Source organism: Malaclemys terrapin, chromosome 1 (genome assembly GCF_027887155.1).
Source record: "Malaclemys terrapin pileata isolate rMalTer1 chromosome 1, rMalTer1.hap1, whole genome shotgun sequence".
Classification (NCBI taxonomy): domain Eukaryota; kingdom Metazoa; phylum Chordata; order Testudines; family Emydidae; genus Malaclemys; species Malaclemys terrapin.
The window spans coordinates 328,413,716-328,432,204 of NC_071505.1; the positions used below are offsets into that span (position 1 = coordinate 328,413,716).

The 18,489-nt window shown below is 41.6% G+C and overlaps 2 protein-coding genes across 4 annotated transcripts in view; both read right to left on the minus strand.

Moving 5' to 3' along the window:
* Positions 1–7,189, minus strand: part of LOC128830044 (N-acetylated-alpha-linked acidic dipeptidase 2-like) — a 44,702-nt gene extending 37,513 nt beyond the window's left edge. For 2 of the 3 annotated variants that reach the window (XM_054015677.1, XM_054015676.1), the window contains exons 1-3: positions 6,951–7,187; positions 4,971–5,082; positions 961–1,147 (exon numbers count right to left, since the gene is read on the minus strand). In XM_054015677.1, the coding sequence (XP_053871652.1) occupies positions 961–1,147; positions 4,971–5,082; positions 6,951–7,032 (381 nt within the window). In that variant the 5' untranslated portion in view covers positions 7,033–7,187. Of the gene's footprint in view, positions 1–160; positions 192–593; positions 677–960; positions 1,148–4,970; positions 5,083–6,950 lie in introns of all 3 variants that reach the window. The other variant, XM_054015678.1, reaches the window with a different exon arrangement.
* Positions 7,190–7,825: 636 nt separating this feature from the next.
* Positions 7,826–18,489, minus strand: part of LOC128830043 (putative N-acetylated-alpha-linked acidic dipeptidase) — a 58,815-nt gene continuing 48,151 nt past the window's right edge. Inside the window, exons 15-20 of the mRNA XM_054015675.1 lie at positions 18,086–18,176; positions 17,221–17,485; positions 15,589–15,670; positions 13,717–13,809; positions 11,595–12,623; positions 7,826–8,771 (exon numbers count right to left, since the gene is read on the minus strand). Of these exons, the coding sequence (XP_053871650.1) occupies positions 12,434–12,623; positions 13,717–13,809; positions 15,589–15,670; positions 17,221–17,485; positions 18,086–18,176 (721 nt within the window). The 3' untranslated portion in view covers positions 7,826–8,771; positions 11,595–12,433. The remainder of the gene's footprint in view (positions 8,772–11,594; positions 12,624–13,716; positions 13,810–15,588; positions 15,671–17,220; positions 17,486–18,085; positions 18,177–18,489) is intronic.

The window sequence follows — 18,489 nt, forward strand, 5'->3', positions numbered from 1 at the left end:
ATAGATTTTTCACAGGGATAACAAAAGGCACATCCCTGACACAAAGGTAACCTCCCTGCCAAATTCCAAGTCTCTGCTCCAAAGCACAGGGGCTACAGAGCTTCTTAGATAAAAGGTCATCAGAATTTAACATGGGCAAAACAATATATTTTCCCCTAACCTCATTCTCAGAAACAGCTGTACTTGTTTGGCTGAAATTAAAAAAAAAAAAAATCAGCATGAGGCAGACACCCGGCATGGTAAATTTCAAACAGTTACAGCTTGGTAATGGCGTAAGTGACTGAAAAGAGGATCCTAGAATGGGAAATGTTGGGCAACCTTAATAATGGCAGTACTACGTGCCCCTCCTATAACAAATAAATTGGATAAACTAACCGTGCAAATGAAGTGAAAACTTACTTGATATTTCATATTCTTTCCAAAATCTTAATTCTAGATGACCGAGGTTGCCCCTGCATTGTACTATTGCATTCTGCAGAGAAGGTAGGCATGTAATGCATTCATGCATCATTACGTCTACTGCAGTACACTAGGCACTTTGAGGGGGAGATCCAGAAGAAAAAAAAAACCATATGGAATTGTCAAAACTGTACCCGAAAAGCAGTGAAATATTGGTATTCGATCTTGGAGTGGGGATGGCTTCGCCATACACAAAACTTGCCTTGTGCTTGGTTTGCTGCACAGCGAAACAAAGAGGGTACAATAAACCAGTAGATTCCTTTTGTGTGTTTGTAAGATGTAAGCAATCCCCACTGATCTGTCCTGGCAGAAATTATTTCTAAATATTAGTCCAAGAGATTGGGTGACATAACCCAGCAGCAGTGGATTTTCCTTTTTAAGATAGAGGCTTTTCATCAGATTATAAAACACAATGAAGATGCACAGGTGTGAGTGGGGGCAGAACCTGACCCCGTTTCTTTAAAGAGCTCTTCTACATACAGTCGACTAAAATAAAATCACCTCATTCCCTTGATCATCAATAATTGAGACATAGTTGGGCTGAGTTTCATTTGGGTAGGAAAGGAGGACATCATAATGAACCAACTCTGCTGAATCCAATCCAAATTCCTTCCACTGGGCTTGAATTTGCTTAGCAAGGTGAAGGTTCTGTTCTGTTCCTGCCAGGTGAGGAAACTTTGTAAACGAACTAAAATAAAACAAAGTCATGGGTAAGGAGAAAGTTCAGAAAAGCATTTGACAGAAGAGTCCAAGTAGCCTAATCTTCATAACACGTGCAAGAAGTAAATTGTTATGGTTAAGTCCCTTAGATGAAATGTTGAATGGTACAACAACATAGTTACCAGAACCTGAGGCAGGATAACGTGCAAAGAGATCCTTCCTGAGGTCCTAAAATAAATCAGCTTAGCTTTTCACTCTGAGTAACTGCCACAGGGGATAGAGCACTCTCCTGAGAAGGGAGAGACAGCCTGCTCAAATCCGTTCTCCCCTTCTGGCACAGAGGAGGGAACTGAACCTGGGTCTCCCATATCCCAGGCAAGTGCGCTAATCACTGGGATAAAAGTTATAAGGTGGGTCACTCTGCCACCTGCCAGATTTTGAATGGGGAGGCAGCCACTAATCACACCAACCAGATTAGGCTCTGCATGCAAATTAGGTGGACGAATGCATGTGTTCCCCCATTTGTGAATTGCTCTAAGGCTTAGGTGGAGGCAACAGTGTGCATGCCTAGAGGCAGAAACTTAGGCACAGAGTGAATTTAGATGCCTACAGGTTTAGGTAGCAGATTTGTGGATCACTGTGGAGACAAAACTGGGATTTAGGTACCTAAATCCAATATATAGGTGCCTAAATCTGGGGTTTGGGTGCCTAAATACCTTTATGGATCTGGAGTTATAATTCCCAAACAAAAAACACAAATAAAATAAGTTACATATCGGTAATTTAGGGTTATCCTCCCAGTTAGGAGAATGTAAAGTAAATAGGGTAGAGACTAAATAATAATTATTTGGTCTTGCTTTTAGTTTAAATAGGCTAAATAAGCAAGTAAGGGAATATAAGTGAAAGCACAAGGCTGCACCACCCTCACCTTACCTTCCCCCCCTCGCCCCGGCCCCCTGCAGCTGGTAGCCTTGAAGATAAGGGGCTAATCAAGCAAGGGGTTGCAATGGTTACCAAGTAGCTGGAGGGGAGAGGAGGGAAGGGTGTAAGGAGGGCATGCAGAGTCTGCAAGAGAGTAACCATGATCAGAAGAAACACCGCTCCTTACCCCTCCCATCAGGTACAAAAGAGGTGGTCTTATTGACCTCAGACTCAGGACCCCCCAGAACGGGAACATGACCATATATTGGTAGGGGTGGTACCAGGGGAGGGGCACTACAAGTATAATTAAGTTTGCCAAGAAAAGGGGGGAGGAGAGGGAGCGCCGTTGGCGTGCAAAGCTAGGGGTTAGGAGAAGAACGGGGTTCTATCAGTGTATAGAACTGTAGTTGGGGGAGGGAAAAATGAAAACTCTATTGGCATATAAAGATAGCCCGACTGATGTGAAGGGTTTCAGAATATGTTTGCAATAAACCCACCAAATTGTCTGCAAACTGGACTCTGAACTGTTATTTTCCGGCAAACTGTGTTTAGGAATTGAGAGGGAAGAGGGAGCTGGACCCCTGCCAATACTCCACCCCACCCCCCAAATAAAGCCAGAAAATTCGACATCAAAATTAAACTTAAAAGAAATCCAAATATGTTAAGGTACAGAAATGCACCTAAACAGCCTTAACTTAGCCCCCTAATGGCTCCATGCAATAACTGTACAATTATGGTTGCTGCATATTAATTATTTTGGTCCCATATTAAAATGATTTTTAAAGATACATTAGGGTTCACTTCATATGTTTTTTCTTGTGGTCTCACTCTCCTCCTTAGAGCAGTGATCAAATGGCTGCACAGTTAAGGTTATGTGATGTGGGAAGTATTACTTGTACCTCTGTATTTCCTGGCTTTTTGATGTTGAAGTTTTGCTTTTTCCACCCTGTGGGGACAGATTTAATAGCTTGAGGGAACGAGAGTGTGATGTGGAAGCCTTAATCTTGTATTTCTTTTACAACACCATTAACATAGTCTTTGGATAGTGAATTAATGTAAAAATTTCTGCAGTTCCTGCTTTATAGTTTGATTTAGCAAAAATGTACAGAAGGTGTTCTGGCATCATGAAAACAAGCAGACTAGATACTTATAATTCCCTGTGACCCAGAGACTTCAGCATAATTACTGAGAAATTTCACACTGTTTTCAGTGGGTACATTTCCTAGACTTTTGTATGCTCTCTCTCTTTCTCAACACTCTAATTTATTGTGAGCATCAAAAAACAAAACAAGGTCTATGTACTTTATTGGCTCTAATTCATGTTAGAAGTGAAAGCACTTAGGTTTAAAATAAATAAAATAAAATAGAAATCAAATTAGTTATGAGTTGTTTGGTGTCCTAGATGCATCCTCACACTCTCAAATGCTGAATATTAACATAGGTTAGTAACCAACGTTGATTTATGTGATCTTTTGGGGATATTTTTGATTACATTATCCAAAAGTAAACATGTGCAAGAGTCATTGTTTTCATTTCCAGTGAAATACATGACAGAAGTAAAGGCTCCTGATGTGTTTTTTACTTTTACTTTTCATACAACAAACTTCGTATGAAGGAACCACATAGCACAGTGGGGTCCAAATAATCCAGTTTACTAACTATGCACAACATGCAAGATCTGGTCCCCACTTAGTCCGGACTTCGGACTAAGGTACGCAAATTCAGCTACGTTAATAACGTAGCTGAATTCGAAGTACCTTAGTCCGAACTTACCGCGGTCCAGACGCGGCCGGAAGTCTCCCCCCGTCGACGCCGCGTACTCCTCTCGGCGAGCTGGAGTACCGGGGCCGACTGTGAGCACTTCCGGGATCGATCCGGGATCGATTTATCGCGTCTTAACCAGACGCGATAAATCGATCCCAGAACATCGATGGCGTGCCGCCGGACCAGCCGGTAAGTGAAGACTAGGCCCTAGTTACACATGCCCCAGCAAGGGTCTTGTGTCCTGGTTCGCTTCTGAAACATGGAAGACACTGAGGGCCACCAGAGGGCTCACACACCATTTAAAGGGATACTATCCAATTCCTGTACACTAGAGAGTACTTGTATAGGCAGTTCAACTGCATTCTTTTCCCCTCCCATGGTTAATATATTCCTACAGGATGAATTGCTTTCTACTTTACCCCAGCTAATTGGGTCACTGGGTGCTGAGATACAGAGATTAATGAATCACTAGCTATATTATTTATCATGTAATAGCTGTCCATCTGCAACACATAAAACATTTTCCTTTTCTAAGTTTTCTGTTTGAGACTAAAGCAAAGTTCTTTATTGATGTTAGGACTTAAATAATGCAAGATTCAGGGGGAAAATGTTATACTAGCTGGAGTTCAGATAATGGAAAGGCTTTTGTATAAGAAACAGAGAGCTTACAGAACTGCATAGATAACCTTAATAAAAGCAACATAACTAACAGCATGAATTTTTTAATGAGAAAATCATATTGTTCAAACCATAGATTTTTCAATGGTCTGGATGTAGATATGTTTTGTCTACACAGTCTTACAACTCTATGTATGCCTTTAACATCTACATTTATATAACAAATATATTACAAAAAAACTAACTTGTGTAAATAGAAATATTTTATATATATATCTCACACCCTCTACTTCTCAAGCTTTATCAGTCTATTTTGGGGAAAGGACACTTTGGAGTACAATAATTTCTAAAACTTGGAAAAAAACATTAAAATGAGAGCATGTGTTTTATTACTTTTCTCAACATTGTGCACAAACCCATGTAATCCCAAAATATAAAAGAGATCATAAAAACACAGCCAACAAATGCTCTTCCCTGGGGCTAATGTTACAACGTATGGCTTTTGTGGCTGATATAATTATTTGAAAACCAAAAAGGATAAAGCTTACCGTAGAAACTGCTTGATGTTTTCTGCTTTCATTTCAGCCACAAGTTTCTGTCTCACATTTTGATAGGCATCTGCTGAGCTAGTTGTTTTTTCAGTGGGTTTCAGTAACCAGCCTGAAAAATATCATTAAAGCCTGATACTTACCAACCCCTACAATGCTGAAGTATTTGTGCATATGGTTAACTTTAAACACAAGTAATCCCATTAAAGTCAATGGAACTATTCACATGCTTACATTTTAGCAGATTCCAAAGTGTTTGCTGGACTGTGGCCCAAAATAGAAAAGTAAAATGTTTATTGTTACTGGATCATGATGAAGTGACAGGTCACTCCTGTATTTATATGAGCACACATTGATAAATATAGAATACATTTAACCAGATTCTTCTGTTAGCATTTTTAGACCTGTAACTTGAATGCAGTTCACAATGAGGGGAGAATCAGACCCATCATGTTCACAGTGAACATTCACTGAACAGTGAGAGGGACTGACCCCTACCTGAATGAATCTGCTCAAGTATTTAACGTGAAGCATGGGCATGAGCATTTTCAGGATGAAAGCCTAGGATTCCATGACCTCCCGCCAGCCCCATCATAGTTATTAGGTGTTCAGGGGAGGAGGGAGGAGAGGGGGAAAGTTAAAAGTGTTTTCAAATACTGCAACAGAGAGTCCTGTGACACCTTTAAGACTAACAGATGTATTGGAGTATAAGCTTTCGTGGGTGAATACCCACTTCGTCAGACACAAGTGGGTATTCACCCATGAAAGCTTATGCTCCAATATATCTGTTAGTCTTAAAGGTGCCACAGGACTCTCTGTTGTTTTTGACAGATCCAGACTAACACGGCTACCCCTCTGATACTTAAAATACTGCATTGTCAAATACTGTCATTCCTTGCAAATTTTTGTGGTGTTGCTCCTCTGTAGCAGAAAACCCACATAAACAGAGAAAATGACTTCAATGAAAATGGCAATCCACAGCAGTGATGTCAAGTGCACAATGGAAAACTGAAAGAGACTCTTTCTCTCTAGCATCTTTCAGTAATAGTAGTCTTAAGTGTGTTCCGTAAAAAAGTTTCTTTTGAAAAAGGGCAAAAGTGTTGGGTTTGTTTGAGATTGACCACATTCTTTTAATGTTTAGCCTGATTAGTTTTAAGCATTTTTAGGCCCTATTTTGCAAGTGACTGTACAGTCAGACCTCTGCATCCACACAAAGCCCCATTGGAGTAAATGGGGCTCCCATAGGAGTGCAGCAACCCACCTGTGAGCTGTCAATTGACAGTCCCTTATTTCAAAACCCAAAGGTCCTGAGTTACTCTGCCCTTAAACTCTATGATGGCAGCTAATGGAAGCCACATCCCCCACCTTTTACAATGAAACAAGGAGGAAAAGCACAACCCTCTAATTTCCAAACTATTTTTCTTGAATCATCCTTGCTAAGAAGCTGCCAGTTCACTCAGACAATTTGGTGATATATACACACACACACACACAAATCATGCAGGTGGCTGGGAATGGAAGGAAAAGACAACCTTTTTTGACATCCTCTAAGGAAGGTGATTATTTAGGAAGCCTCTAACAAGCAGTAAAATCCCCCTGGTTGGGTGCTATTCTTAACCTTCACACACACACAGGGTAGGGAGGTTTAAAGTGCAGACCTGGTCACTGTTTGGGAGATGGAAATAATAAAGGGGACTGTGTCTGGTGGAGGATGGTGTGCGGAGTTGTGGTATATCTATAATAGACTAGTACTGGGGAGTTGGGTGTGGAGGGCTGGGTGCCTAGGAGGTTGTGTGCCTGTGGGGGAGAAAGGGGTGCATGTATTTGAAGAGGGGGAGGTGAAGGAGACCATGTCCTGGGTTGGGGAAGGTAGGTAGGGGTGTGTGTGTGTGTAAATCCCCGGTTCAATCCCTGCCTGAGCTCTGGGGTCCCACCTACTCTCTGTCTCCTCGCCCCCCGGCCGGGAGGATCTGTACTCACCTCCCAGGAAGCCCAGCAGGAAGAGGGCCAGCAGCAGGGCGCAGCCCAGCCCCGTGCGCAGCGCGCCCTGCCTCCCGCCCATGGCTCCAGCCCAGGCACAGCGCGGCGCCAGGACCCCTCTCCGCCTCCGCCGGGTCTCCCTTCTCCCCGCGAGTGGTGCCCTGGCGGGGCGGAGCGCAGCGCGAGCCCAGGTGTGATGTGTCTCGCTGCGGGCCGCTGCCCCCGCTGGGCCCTTCCCCTTTGGCAGGGAGCAGCGCCGCGGGTCCCTCCTTGTTCCCGCAGGCCTGAGCTGAGCGTGCCAAGCGAGGCTGAGCGGCGGGGAGCAGCTGCTCCACCAGAGGAGGCACTAGGAGGAAAATCTCGTGTTTGCTTTGGGGGCTGTTTCTGTTATAAGACTTAGCAGCGCCTTTTATCCCAGACCCTCAATCTGCTCCCCACCAGCGGGGAAGTAATCGCCCCCATTTTACAGGTGGGGAAACTGAGGCACGGCGAGATGAAATGATGCCCAAGGTTAGACTGTTGTCAGTGGCGATGCAACCTGGGTCCCCTAAATCTCTGCCCCTGGTTCCTTGTAAGACTTTGAGGCAAATTTTATCCCTGTAAGGACATTTAAGATAAAACAAGTGTTTTTCTTTTACACCCACAGACCAGAAAATAATAGCAAGAAAATATCTATTTAAAATGTACCCAGACTGATACAAAGGATATCAGTTGTTCTGAAGGACAATTTGTGAAAACTCTCTCTCCTGCTTTTATTTAAAAGTTACTCTTTCTATATATCATTTGCCATTTGCTATGGTAGAATGGGCTGCAATAGGAGATTAGGTTGATGAAGTACATGTGGGAAGGGAAGAAAAGACTGGAAAAGCATGACGGACTGTTGCTGATTCTTTATTGTTATTTATTGTCAGGTTGATAACAGGCGCAGTGATGAATAGTTGGACCAGCTCTAAATACAACTGAGTTCCATTGTCTCTGGGAATTTTTACAAAACTCATCCAATTAAGCTGATTGTGAAACCAAAAGTTGCAAAATTGTTGCCCATAATCAGCAGCCTTGTATGCCTTACCTGACTGATTCTAAAGGCTCTTACAGCCAAATCTTGCAGTTCTTACTTAGCCAAGTAAGTACTCCTAAGTACAACATGCTGTCAGACAGGCCCAGGGATTCAGACATCTTACCTAAGGTAAGTGGACAAGTTGCTAATCAATCGCACATTTTCCCTTTAAAGCTTATTAGGACCCTGATCCTGAAGGTGGACTCCTAGAGCCTCACTGAAACCAAGGGGCACAAAGACCTGTCCACGTTGGATCCAATTATAGGATTAGGTTATAGGTTAAGGTTGAAGGTGTGAAAGCTTCCTGGGGGCCCCTGTACATGACCTCAGCTCTCCTTTAACCACCACATAGAAAGGATGATCCCAGTAAGGAACGCTAAAATAAATGGCTGTGCTCCACATATCACTCCTTCCTCAAACACAGGCAGCTGAGCTGAAGACATTCAAAAACAAGTGGACGATCTGGTTAATGTTTAGATCACTTCCCAAGGACTCGGCAGTGGCTTTTCAGAACAGACACTGATTACAATACAATTATATCACTTGGGGATTCTGCTCTCACTCACATCTTTAGCCCCTTAGTCAGATTCTGCCTGGTTTTCTTGGACAAGTGAGACGCATGTCCAGTTTTGTGATTACTATTATTGTTTTTAACCACTTGATGACAGCTTGCAAAGCTCGCACCGGAATTCAGAACAGAGAAATCTTCCACTCCAATAGCTCATTTGAGATGCCAGATGGAATTCCACCTACAGGAATGATAGCTGGGAAAACATGATGTATTATTAGCATTGATGTAGCACCACAGGTGTGGCATTTAACAGACAGCAAACTGACAGATTTCTGCTTTTAGGCATTAACAGATGAAGTTAGACATAATACTGCATGTGATGATGAACAGGGGAGTGGGAGAAGAGGATGAGAATGAGAGTAGCAACAGTTAAAAAGTATGATATGATTTTATTGCTATGTATGGGTCTGTTCAGTGTCACAACCAGTACTAGGGTCAACAGTGGGGACTAAACCTAGGACCTCCAAGTGTAAAAGTAGCTCTGCCACTTCAGCTACATGCCATCCTTAATTCCTCTAGCTGAGACCTATAGTATCTTATCTGTGGACCAGCCACTAGAAGGCCACATGCACTTTAGCCATTTATTAGTGTAATATGTTAAAATATTGTCCTGTGTCTAGAATAAAAGGGTGAGGTGGAGGTGGAGGTCTGTGTAAGGAGAGTCACACACCAAGCACATATCTTTGTTCTTCCCAGTGGATCATTCTAGAACACATTCTCTCTCTCTCTCTCTCTCTCTCTCTCACACACACACACACACACACACACACACACACACACACACACACACACACACACACACACACACACACACACACACACACACACACACACACACACACACACACACACACACACACACACACACACACACACACAATTAAGGAACCTTGTGTTGAAACACCATTAAGTCATTATCCCACTTATCTGCCTCCTGGGAAAACAACAGAATCAACATATACAGGCCTCAGGAAAATCCATTCTCCCAGGGGTAAAGAGAAATTTTAGCTTGGTGAGAGGGGCTGGAGATGCTTCTATTTCTCTGGAAGGGAGGAGGGAGAACAGCCCCCGAAAAAACATCGTTTCTTTAACCGGAGGAGGAGCAGAGCAGTTGGAGCTGCAGCATTTTTTCCCAAGGATGGGGGGAATGGGTATAGCTTTCCTTGCTTGTAAACTGGGGAGAAGGTGCTCCTCCCTTGTTCTGTCCTTCCCTATCACACTTCTCTTCTCTCTGTCTCTCTCATTCTTTCCCCTCCTTTCTCTCCCTCTCTTATTTTCTCCCCTACAAATATGCTGCTCTGCTCTCAGAAACAGAGTTTCTCTTCTGCTATATGTTGGAGGTCTGTGTCATTTTATTGATCTCATGCATGGTTGTGTTTCTTGTCTGCTTTAAGATGGTGCATATGCATGATGAATAGTCTTCTGGGGAGACAGGAGTTCTTGGTAATGCTTGACAGCATCCCATCTCTCGATCATATTTTGTAAATTAATCCATTCAGTAAACACTGTTGTTTTTCTAAGCTACCACCACATTCTTTAATACTATTGCTCAAAACAAAGGAAGCACTGAACAATGTTAGTTAAAGTTTCCCCATAACTGGTTAAATTTATACTTGGCTTCCTTCTGCCTTTTGGCAGGTGCTTTTAAATACTAACTACAATTAAAATCATCTGCTGGTAATTGTGGGTGTACAAATCAAGGCCTTGATTAACAAGTTTGGTGAGTTTGTCTTTGGGAATTTTGAAAAGAGCAAATGTGCAATACTCAGCATCACAACACCTAAATTCCTTTGTGGATCCTGGCCATAGGCAACTTTTATATTTAGAGTTTTGCAGCCCTTTTCATGCTTAAGAAATTGGTTTAATTCATGATTTAACTCAGCTGTCCATCTTTGTTAATCAATCTGAGATGATGAACTTCTGCACTTTGACAACCAAAACTGTTACTCTGGTAAATAGAGCCTGACAGTGTCTGAGACTGAAATTTGCCTCAGTGCAGAAGCCCAACAAAAGGTCTTTAGGTTGTTTGGATGAAAAGTAATTAGTACATAAGACTTGCACTGGACCCCTGTACCAGTGTGAATTTCATCCTTGGGCCTACATTCTGCAAATGGATCCATGTGGGTGCAATCCTGTGTCCACACAGATCCATTTTCAGGAAGCAGCCCTTAGTAAACTGCCAGGATCCCCACCTGGGAGGATCCCCACCTGGGTAATAAATCTCTTTGTTTGGCTTTCAGTTTTTATAATCAAGGGATCGGAAATGTTACCAAACGTGCACATCCCCGTGGCCTACACCGCTTCCCGCAGCTCCCATTGGCCAGGAATGGCAAACTGCAGCCACTGGGAGCTGTGGGCGGCCATACCTGCGGACGGTCAATGTAAACAAACTGTCTCGCGGCCCGCCAGGGGCTTACCCTGACAGGCCACAGGTTGCCCATCACTGCTACAGGGGATAATAACCATGTAACTGAAGGGTGCAAACATAAAGGAGGGAGAGGAATAGTTTATGGTGCAACAAAAAGTTTGAGGTCGGGGGGAATGTCATCATGACAGTGAGAACCACTAGAACATGGAAGAATCTTCCAAGAAAACTGCTGGAAGCCTCATTTCTTGGGTCATTTAAAATTGGCAGGTCAGAGCACAAGGAACTACACCATAGGGAGAAATTCAAGAGGCAGGGGATTGGAGAGGTGACCTAACTTTGAAAGTCTTTTCTCTCTCTGATTTGAGTTGGCTTGTGTGCTCACTGGAGCAGCCACTGCTGATCATATGAGTAAATTGTGTGCCAGACTCATGCATGTTTAAATTTTTACTTTGTCCCACATTTTTCTTTCTCTACAAATTTTACGGCTGGCAGGTGTGCTGTACTTCTAGCAAAACTTGAAAGGAGGGTCTAAGGAAGACAGTAATAGTTTGGCCCTTTCAAAGTCATCAGTGTCTCCTTTGCTTCTCATTGCTTGCACGTTAGAAATACCTTGAAAACAGACAGACAAATAGATTTAGTTAGGAATACCTTTTGCACTGGATCATCATCCTCAGACTGAAAGCTTATTTGTGCTAGGTCATTTCATGGCTGACATTTATTGTTCCCAGCCACCTTTTTCTTAATAGTGACTGGGAGGTTTCTTGTTTCATCTTGTTTTTAAATGGCTTCAAGATGCTAAAAGAGAAAAGTAACATAGATGAGTCACCTGAGCGTTCAGCCCAGAACTCTCCATGATCACTACCTTTCCTCCATGCCATCTGTGACACCATTTTAAGGAGATATTTCCATCTCATTGTATGACTCTGTGCAATAGGGGAGCTGTAGGGGCATCACCTAGAGTGTATTTATGCAATGCTGTAGAGAATACTAGAAAGTTAACCAATATGTTAGAAAGTGTTGGAAATAAGGATGACTGTTCTGTTTTACTGATAAAAGTACTACAAGATAATCATCAAAACAATCAGGCCAATAGATTAGATTAATTACATTGCACAACTGTGAGACTACAAAAATTGTGATTTCTGCAATTTAACATGTTAAGTGAGAAGCAAATCGGGCGGGGGGGAAGGGTGTTGTTTTTAAACATGAGGTGGCAATTTGAAATGAACATCGTTTAATTTAGTATCTCACTTGAACAATGATCTCAATTCCACTCTCTCCTAATAGAGTTTCAGAGGCATCATACCTTATTAATTTTGTTAAATGTAATGGAAGTGAGTGAGGGAGACTGACTGCAAATAACTGTACTGTTTGCAAAGAAAAAGGTTTTTAAAATAATCCCACTCATGTCTGTAAATGCTCTTCTTTTTGAGGGCTCCACAGCTGTCAACTCCAGTCTTTCACTTTTGAGTATGTTGCTGATATGTTTATGCAAGGTCCTTCAGAGTCCCTGCTGCAGCCTGCACGGTGAAGGCTGCAATGGAGATCTGCCTCTTTACTTCTTCCCAGGCTTTGCGCTGATCCGCTTTGTTTTCTATATCGAACATGGCATCGTAGATCCCTGGGAATGACTCTCCAGCGTATTTGTTGTGGCTGCTCGGAGCAAAAATAATGTGCCTGTGGGGAAAGAGAAAAAATTACTGCACATTATGAAAATAGAACAAATGTTTATTTTCTGAATAAATCCTCATCCAATGAATATATCAGCTGTCAAAGCAAATCCTAGGTATCGGGAATGCAAATACATAGGATTCTTTTAGCAATGACGCCTGCACTATATAAAGCAAAAAACCAAAAATCTAAAATTCCCATTTCTCCCCCAGATATCTTCTAAGCACACCTACGAACACACTAAATTAGTCCATGTGAATGCCAGTGTCCTGGAGGAGTGGAGACACGGATTATAAATGGTTTTTTTCTTCCCCAATGTTTTTGATTAAAGGAAAAAAAACAAACAACCGCAGTTTCTGGCAGCTGAAGAATACTTTGAGTTAGGAAGGCTGACGCTTAAAGTGTCAGTAAACTGGCCTTGACAGATATTTATTCAGGAGTTGTTAAAAGTACAAGGATTGTAAATCTTAATGTCTGTTTTCTCTTGCTAGACTGCTTTTTTCAGGAAAGGTGAATGCTCTGCATTATGCTGGAGTGGGAGAAGGATGTAGAAGGTTCAACCAGTCTGCCCACAAAACAAGATTCAATGGTTCAGTTAAAATGTTAGAGACCAGCGAATCTATTTTTCTACTACTACAGCGCTGCTCTTTCACTATATTTCGTACCACTGTGGTCAGTCTAAGGTTAACTGTTCCACATGTTAGGGCACCCCCCGCCCCCCTTTTTTTAGGAGCATGTTAGGGATTGATTCTACAGTGCTTTGAAGTTTTGGATTGGACTTTAATGGGAACAGGATCAAATGCTCATGACCTGATCCAAAGCCCCCTGAAATCAGTGAAAATACTCCTGTTAACTTTAACGGCCTTTGGCTCAGGCCCTTATACAATATCACTGAATTTTATCCTAATATTCAGACTAATTTTTCCCTTTCTTTTTCTTATCTTCTTATACTTATTTATGCCCCCTTTTCCCATGCAAAATAATACTTTTCCATTCTTGTTCACACTCTGCAGATACCTGTAAATCACAAATGGTTGACATTTCTTAGAGTGCTTAGGCAAAAAACAAGTAAAGTTTGTTGTAGATAATGTTTTCCTACCTGTAGAATGGCCTGCCAGGTAAACCAAGAGGATCAATAAAAGCCCTTTCTAAAAACATGAGCTGATCATTCAATGATCTTACAGCGATTGGGCTGAAAAGAAAGCAACAGAGGACTGTCTTAGCCTCAGAGTACTTTGAACATGTGCATCCTGTACTAAAACTTTCACAGCTTCAATACATATCTAAACACAGCTTGTAGAATTTAATGAGTGTAACACCTGTGACGCCAATCACAGTTAAGTCAACAGATCAATGTCGATCTACCCTGAGGATCTGGCACATAATGTGGAGGTTCTGTAAAGCTGTTCTTAGGTGCTAAGGAATGTGCTGTAAGAAGGAAAAGATAATTAAATACTTTCTCCCACACTGTCCCTTATATTTGAAACTCTCTCCCACTGTCATGTTCAAGACAACCACTCCCTCTCCATACAATTCTTTTTTAACACTCATTTCTTCCAGGAAGCCTATCAAAGTCAAGCAACTTCAGTAAAAATGCATGTAATTTTTATATATAAAAAAAGGAACTTTGTTAGAATAATTTTTGGGCTGGTCTGTGAATTGTGTTGCCTGAATTGTTCGGTATGTTTAAATATAAGTTTCTTGGAGCAGAGATTGTGTGTATCTATGTATTTTGTACAGCACCAAGCGCTCTACTGATGCTTAACAAATAATAAATAATGTATTTACCAATGGACTGGAAACCTGTATGCAACGTGATATACCACTGAGCTTTGCAGTGGAATCACTAGGGCAAAATCTTAGCTACATTAGTATAAATCTGGAGTAACTCAACTGTAGTCAGTTCCAAATTTACACCAGTATAAACAAAAGCAGAATTTGGTCATTGCTTAAGTTCAACTCAAATTACGTTAATGTAATTGCTCTTGAACTGAGGTATCCCATTTGATATGCTGTAGCGACATTCAACAACACAACACATAGCAAAAATTCCATCTTTGCCATATGGAATGATTAAGGTTAATAATTAGTGTTCTGATCTTAAAAAAAGACACCAAGCGTTTTTTTAAAAATGATGAAACAAAGTTTAGTTAGAGTCCATTTGTTTCTACTGATATATTTCAGTGGTTCAGAAGAAAACAAAAACCAACCAACCAGCTAAACAAAAACAATCCATCCATTTACAAATGGTGAATCTTAAAGTGTAGGCCTTATAATTGATAACTAACAGAAATTCATGTTCCCAGAGTTAGGGAGAGGTGCTGCAAAAATCAAAATCAGTAAGAAAGGAGAGAACTAAGAAAGCAGCAACATTTTTATGTGTAAATGGGATGTAAAAGAAACAGCTGACCAACTACACACAGCTTTAAAGTGAGGACCAGCTCCTCAGCAGGCATACATCCGCATGCTGTATTGAAATCAGCAGCCTTTTAGAGTTAATATGTTGCATCTTTAGCACTGTGAGCAGTCCTGGTACTAAAGAGATGATCATCACACAAATGCCTATAAATAAGTCAAATGCTGTTAATTTATTTAAATTCAGAATGGCCACCATTAAAAAGCCAATAACTATCTATCCTGGATCTGCATCTCATTTGCAGTAAGGCCCTGTTTCACCACTCTGGCTGTTGGTCAGAAAATGAGACCCTGAGTGGCAGAAAGGGACATTACTGTAAATGAGAATTTGGTACTCTAAGTATAACAGTAGACTGGCTAAACATTTGTGCTTTAATGGCGTCCAGATTCTTATAACCCTTAAAGGGACCCAATTGGTACAACCCTCACTCCCATTATTGGGCACTTGTTAATGAGATAGTTTATATAAGTGTTCACAGCATGAGTGAAGGCTGCCCCATTAGGCCTGAAGAATGTAATTGTTTGGTTTGATGGCTAAGGAACCTGTAGAACTTACTTATTGATGTCTACTTGCTGCAGTCTCCTGTGAAAGTCAGTGGCAGCTTCTGTAAAATTCTTTGCAGCAGAAAAGAGAGAGTCTGCAGAGATGGGAAAGGAAGAGCTTAACTTTGAGGTTGTTTAGCTTTTGCCAATGAAACAACATGATCATATTAATTCTCATAGCACAAAGAGCAAAATGAAGTGTGCGTGTACAGTTCGGACACTCAAACAGCAGAAATGCCCTCACTATCACATGACTGCACATGCACGCTGAGAGCTGACAGAGCTCGCATGAAGATGTGGGAGTTGGTTAGTGTGGTTTTGTTTTTAAGTGTTGGGTCATTTGAAGAATTATTTAAAAAAATAAATAAGGCCTGGTCCACACATGGATTTTACTGGTATAACTATACCAGAACCAGTCCGAGTGTGGGCACAGTTATACCAGTATAAAGGTGCCTCATGCCGGTATAGCATATTTCCCTTATTGTACAGGTAAGTAATTTTAGCACTATAAATGTCAATGGTATTCTTTGTATTTTTATCAGCAAGAGTTTAATTGGTGCAAAGCACTGCACTAGCTTCTATTACCTGCACTCATTTGGCTTTAGGCATTATGGGCCACACTGTAGCTTGGGTAGCGTATGTTTGTATCGCCAAACATTGCAGCCAGGAGGGGCATTGGGGTATGGAAACTGCCTGCCCAGGTGGTGACTCCTTTTCCATCCCACAGAAATGCCAATCTAGGAGTCTGCAGGGTGAAATCCTGGCTCCACTGAAGATAGGCAAAGGGCCATGCAGGGCAGGATTTAAGATTCCTTGGGCATGGTGCTCAGTTTAAGCAGGAGAGGGTTGCTGACAGTGGTTTCTTTTTTCTTTTTCCTATGAGGGACCCTCAGTATTTCCAACCCCAAGAGTTCTAAAATATTGAGACAGCCTCCAAAATCATGAGATTATAAAACCAATCACAAGGAGTTTTTTGAGCAGTCAATTTTGTAGTCACTTTGTCTTCTGGTGTTCGAGCTTTTAGGAGTAGCTTTTTCAAGCTTTTCTCAGCAACCATCAGGGCTAGAGACTTACTTTTTGTTTTAAATGAAAGTTGAGATTTCCCCCATCGTCATGTGACTACAGCAAATGGCGCTTTGAGAAAAACACCAAATATCATGAGACCCGTGATAAAAATCACAAGAGTTGGCAACTCAACTTTGTAATTCCTTCCTCCTGATTTGTTGAGATTAGCGCACAATTGTTGACCTTCAGGGCCACAATGCAAAGCCCATTTATTTCTCTGGACATCTGGCTACAGGTGGTGACCTGGAGAAAATGGGGGTTTGTTTATTCATTTGCTCTGATTGTATGGTTGCATTTTGCAATGGGGTCTGGGCCTTTTGTATTATAAGAGGTTTATTTTAACTGATATTCAAAAGGGTCTTGTGCAATTAGGCACGTGGTTTCTTTTAAAAAAAAATAAAAATAAAATCATTATTTTAATTAGATTGTAATCTTCTTGGGGGCAGGGACTAGTTTTGTTCTGTTTGTGCAGCACCCAGCACAATGGGATCTCGGTTCATGACTGGGGATCCTACATGCTATCACAATACAAATAATGAACAATAATAAGAGGAAGGGTCTGGTGGAGGGTAGTACATACCAAACGACACACTGTACGTTGTCAGTTCCATTTGATGATTCTTTGACAAATTATAGATGACTTGAGCATAGTTCCTTAAAGCCTCTGCATAATCTCTGCAGTCAAAGGGAAGGACCACAGAGTCGGCCAGTTCAAATATCAGCCCTCCTCGTACCTGTGCCACCGTCAGGTGATTCTTAAAAGTCGGATCATAAAATCTCTCGACGATCTCATAGGTGTCATAGACACTGTGGTAAACTGGGTAGCTACTGTATTTTTCCACTCTCTGAAAAAAAAAAAAGAATTTAAAAATGTGTTATTTATAATGCCAGTTTGGACAGCTCGACTATCCTGCAAAACATTCCCTCTTGTGTGCCTGTGTCACAGCAATTCTCTTTGTTCATATTTTCAATACTCCTCTTCATAGGGGAAGACCTTGCTTAATAGACTGTGACTTGTTATCCTATTGTAATTGCGCATGTCTCTCAATGTGGACACAGAAAGAATCAAAGCAGTCATGGTTGTAAAAAAAATCACTTCAGCATTCAAAGCTTTCTTAGAGCAACTGGCCATAAGCAATTCTGTCTCACTACCCTGTCATTTACTTTGAACTAAATGCCTTTATGATTTGGTTGGTTCATGCCAAGTTCACAGTTATTATTATCATCACTATGTATGAATTATTACAGTAACAGCCAGGCACCCCAGTCCTGGAGCAGGACCCCATTGTGCTAGGCTCTGTACAAACAGAGAACAAAAAGGCAGTCCCAGCCCCAAAGAGCTTACAATCATTGAATCGCAGCTGATGGTGTTCAGTGGGTTACGAGGGACAGTGATGAGATGAGGAGTACTTGTGGCACATGAGATGGTGTGATGACAGACTTACCCAGTTTTTGCTGTAACGTGCTCTGCCTGAAGCAATGCCAAGCCGCTGAAAAAAGACTTCAAAGTCATTGCCAGAACCCAGCTTATTTATTCTTTTGACAAGAAAAGGGAACAGATCTTGAGTAAAGTATCTAAGTACAATGTTTAGTATGTTTCAAAACATAGTATTAATAAACTCCCCATTCCTGTCTCTCACCTATTTCATCCCTTCCACCCCATTCCAGGGCATTCCCCACCACACTCTTCCTCTAAACATCTCCTTAACATAATCTCTGTCATTCCTGAGTCATCTATCACCCACCATGTGCATCTCCTAGCAACTCTGCTGTTCACAGTGGGCCAGACTCATCACATGGAACTCAGTGGAGTTAGTGCAGGGAAGAATTTGGCTCCAAATCCACTTCC